The sequence below is a fragment of the Phytophthora infestans genome, genomic scaffold (assembly GCF_000142945.1).
Source record: "Phytophthora infestans T30-4 supercont1.54 genomic scaffold, whole genome shotgun sequence".
Classification (NCBI taxonomy): Eukaryota; Oomycota; class Peronosporomycetes; order Peronosporales; family Peronosporaceae; genus Phytophthora; species Phytophthora infestans.
Window position 1 is genome coordinate 759,691 of NW_003303705.1, and position 3,753 is coordinate 763,443.

Consider the following 3,753-nt stretch of genomic DNA (forward strand, 5'->3'; position numbering starts at 1 on the left):
GAGAGTTTGTATACTCTCGGAAGATAACTTCCTCTAGCGCAAGGTGCTGTGTGACCCCGTCACAGTTTTCGCCACACAGGCATTACTTTTAATGCCGTAAATGAGAGAAGTAAATCAACCGAGCGATCCAGCTACGGACCCGATGTAGACGTAGAAGCTGTCATTATCCTAGCCTCACAGACGAGCTTGTAACTTTTCACTTTAAAATAATATATTAAATCCAAGGATATGGTCGGACCACGATACCGGAAGTGAGAGCGATATTTGTATACCCTATTATATCGGATCACAAAGATTAAAGGTTCATTTGACAAATCAGAATCTCGCAGTGATTTTCTTTCTTACGCTTAAATGAGGGGGACTTTTGTAGTCTCTTTCTTGCTTAAAAAGTCTACGCTCAAATTTGGTTGGCTGATTCAACATGAAACGCTTTATGTGATTTGCAAAATCGCATAATTGGACGAGATATGCGGAAATTTTAAGGGTGTGCTTTCAGGACTGTAGAAAACGCATTGATTCAAAATGGGTATATTGCAGTTTGATACCGGTAGTGAAATGTTCACTTGAAAATCAATCCTGGTTCCACAGCGGATAACGACACGCCATGATAAGCATCGTTACATTGGCGGCGGGGAGGAGCCTGAATGCAAGTCTCATCGACCCTTAATTTCGCGGAGAGTCTCCGGGAGACTGGTGTTACAAATTGTAACGTACAATGTGCGGCGCACGGTGTTTGGTGTGGCGCCCTGCCAGTCATTCATTTTTGGAAAAGCGCAATCGATGATGAGTAGAACAAAGGTCTGCCTTCGCCGAGCCGCTCTAGCTGAGCGGCTCGCCCAGCCCAAGGTTCTGTTCCCAGCGTAGGGCGATCTGGAGGTTCTCGAACAACCAGAAGGAGCGGCTACGGTCACCCATGTTATTCATAATGCCACCGTGCACGACCTTAAGTTTCTTCTCCTGATTCTCCACGCATACCTCCTCGCTGTTGTTATAGTCGTCCAAAGGCACCTCCTCGACGTTAATCCAGTACATGGACTGCCGCCACTCCTTCTTCTTCTGCAGCGCGATTGCATCCCTGAACTCGACGTGGAGTGTGTGCTCCTCCCGACGCAAGCCTTTGCAGATAATGAGGCAACCAGAGTCATTCGGGTGAGGAATGCGCGTCATGATGATGAGCGCTGTAGTGATCGAGTCTTCACCTTCCTTCTCCATTGTGCGGTACAGCACGTAGCTGTTGTTGTCAAACTGCTGCATGATATGAAAGCGCGTGTGCAACGCCGGCGCGTACAGCTTCGAGTGGCGTTCAGGCGACGTGAGCGTCTGCCATGCCGAGCGTGCTACTTCCGAGGCGCTAGTGTATGAACTGTGGCCGAAACTTTTCTCAAAGTAGTAGCCAAATGAATTGTCTTTGGCTACGTGCGAGCACGTCCAGCCGAGCGCTGTGTCTGTCGTGATCATGTGGTGGCGACTGGCAACGAATGCCTCAAATGTGCGCTGCGCATCCTGCGCGAATTTGTTAAAGCTCTCAACAGACATTTCGTCCATTATTAGCATGGGTGTCTGTACACGGTGGTCCTTCTTATCGTCCTCGATTGGCGCGGCGACTGAGTGGTCCATGAGCTGATAGTTAACGTCAAAGAGTCTCTGAAAGCGGAACGAGATCTTCTCGCGGTCTTCGAATTGTTCGTGAAGCTGTGTGTTCTCCAGCCAGAGTCGGTCGCGTAGCCTCGAGAGTTCCAAGTATCTTTTCATGAGGCTGGACGGATCCTTCGCCGTTTCCGCTTTCTCTCTCTCTGTCTTGTCCTCCCACTGGGCCAACAGTCGGTTGTACTGGTCGCGCAAGTACTCCGTGTGTGCCCTCAGCTCTCCCAGCGTCTCCTACAAATAATAGCGTTAGTAGGCAGACATTAGGGCACCGTATACTTCAGCGGTTGCAAACCAGCAGCTTCGGTGTCGTACAATCTTGCGGTAGTATGAGCGCTTGACTGAGTCGCGGTTCTTCTCGCGTATCAGCTCATCGGCGGGAGAGGCCAATGCCAGCGCTTTGCGATGTCGGATGCCCGTGGTGCTGGGGCCGGCAGTCTTGAGATTGCGTTTGCGCTTCTTTTGAGACATCTCCTCGGCCAGCATGCTCAACAGCTGACTCGTGATATCGTCGTCGTCGTCAATGGTGCTGAGGGGCGGTGGTACCAGCGGTATCTGATCTGACGACGATGAGGCTTCCTCCGAAGACGACGAAGCGCCTCCACTGATCTCCTCCCTGGGCTCGAACGCAGCTTCGATGTCCAGCTCCAGCGCCGCCATGTCGCTCTCCATCGTCTTCATGGTGCTGTGCTTCTCGTAGTTCAATAGGAAATGGTGACAAGGGAATAAAACAAGTTGAGGCCCGTTTTTGATAATATACAAAAACCCTGTATTATTTTGATCAGCCCGGAATTTTTATTAGATATTACATGTATTATCCAATCATATGACTTGCACATCGGTTTTTCTCCCTTGTAAAGCACTTCGCCAACTTCTAAATCGACTTGTGCAGGTCAATTGGTGAATGAGCACAGATATCAAAATACATGTATCGATCGTGAGCTTTGCTCACCGCACATTTCAATTAAACCTTTATCAATTGGTGTAAATGGCGAAATTACCATGAAAAGTAGCGGACAGTAACAGTAGAAAACTTCGACTTTTGTCACCAAATTATTTCAAGAATAGCATAACCCGCCTTACGTGTTGAGTGACCAAGTCAGATAAAACTTTGCCCAGATATACGGAAAATACTCGAACTTGCTGTAATTCGGAAGATATATTTCCATGTGTTCTAGTAAATCTCTCACGAATATGTTGCTTTCCCTGAGGGAGAACCGTCCATTCATCAATTCGCGGAGTTATTTCATCACATACAAGACCAACTTATATCCAGGAATGCATCGTCAACCTACTCCGAACACCCGCCAAGCGGATCGCGACCATGTCGAGTCTGTCTTGTCTCAGCTTCTGGAGCGCTGGATCGAGCGCGATTATTAATAAGACGTCGGTCAGTCCTCGACTCCACGTCCCTACAAGCTGAACGCAGACGTCTCAAATACACCGTTCCTGGGCCCTTTTCGGGAGCATGGGGGTCCAACTGCCATCTCTGACAAGACCTTTTTTCGCTAGGGGGGGGGTGAACGAGCTCTGAAGCGGTCCGACGTTAGACCTAAGAATGTATTGCTGAAGACACTGGTCACGCTAAAGGAAGGCGGAACTTGGGAGAGTAATGCCAGGCTCTTTGGGGTACCGACGACCACGTTCGTAACCGTGGTCGTCAAGATCATCAAGTTGCTACACCTGAAGCAGATGCGAGCGAGGACGCTCTTACTCAGCTCAGTCAAGCTTTTTGATAGCGATCGAACGTGTATGTTTTGCCGACTGAATATATAGAAGTGAACGTTTTTACCGTGTCTATTCTAAAAGATCGAGCTTCACTAGAGGAGCTACGTTCCGCCTCGTTTTGCACATTAATCTTTGTCACCCGAGCTCAGAACACGCATACACATATGGGACAACGTCAAACAAAATGATACTTACGAACCATTTAGAGTTATCGAGATAATCGAGCTTAAAGTTGGCCAATTGATTTTCGCACTTAACCGAAACAATGACACTTATTGTAAACTTCCATCGAAAAAACTGTAAAACTACCCTTATTCAATTGCTTTTAACAAGAGCTTTTAAATAACACTTAAATCTTTAAAGTTGAAAAAATATTGAGCT

The 3,753-nt window shown here is 47.8% G+C and overlaps 1 protein-coding gene across 1 annotated transcript; it reads right to left on the reverse strand.

Moving 5' to 3' along the window:
* Nucleotides 1-523: 523 nt before the first annotated feature.
* PITG_17437 (uncharacterized protein) lies at nt 524-2,344 on the reverse strand (the record flags this gene model as incomplete). The annotated part of the gene is made up of 2 exons (XM_002896700.1): nt 524-1,878; nt 1,960-2,344. The coding sequence occupies 2 exons, from the start codon at nt 2,323-2,325 to the stop codon at nt 820-822; spliced, it is 1,425 nt and encodes a 474-aa protein (XP_002896746.1).
* Between the last annotated feature and the right edge of the window lie 1,409 nt (nt 2,345-3,753).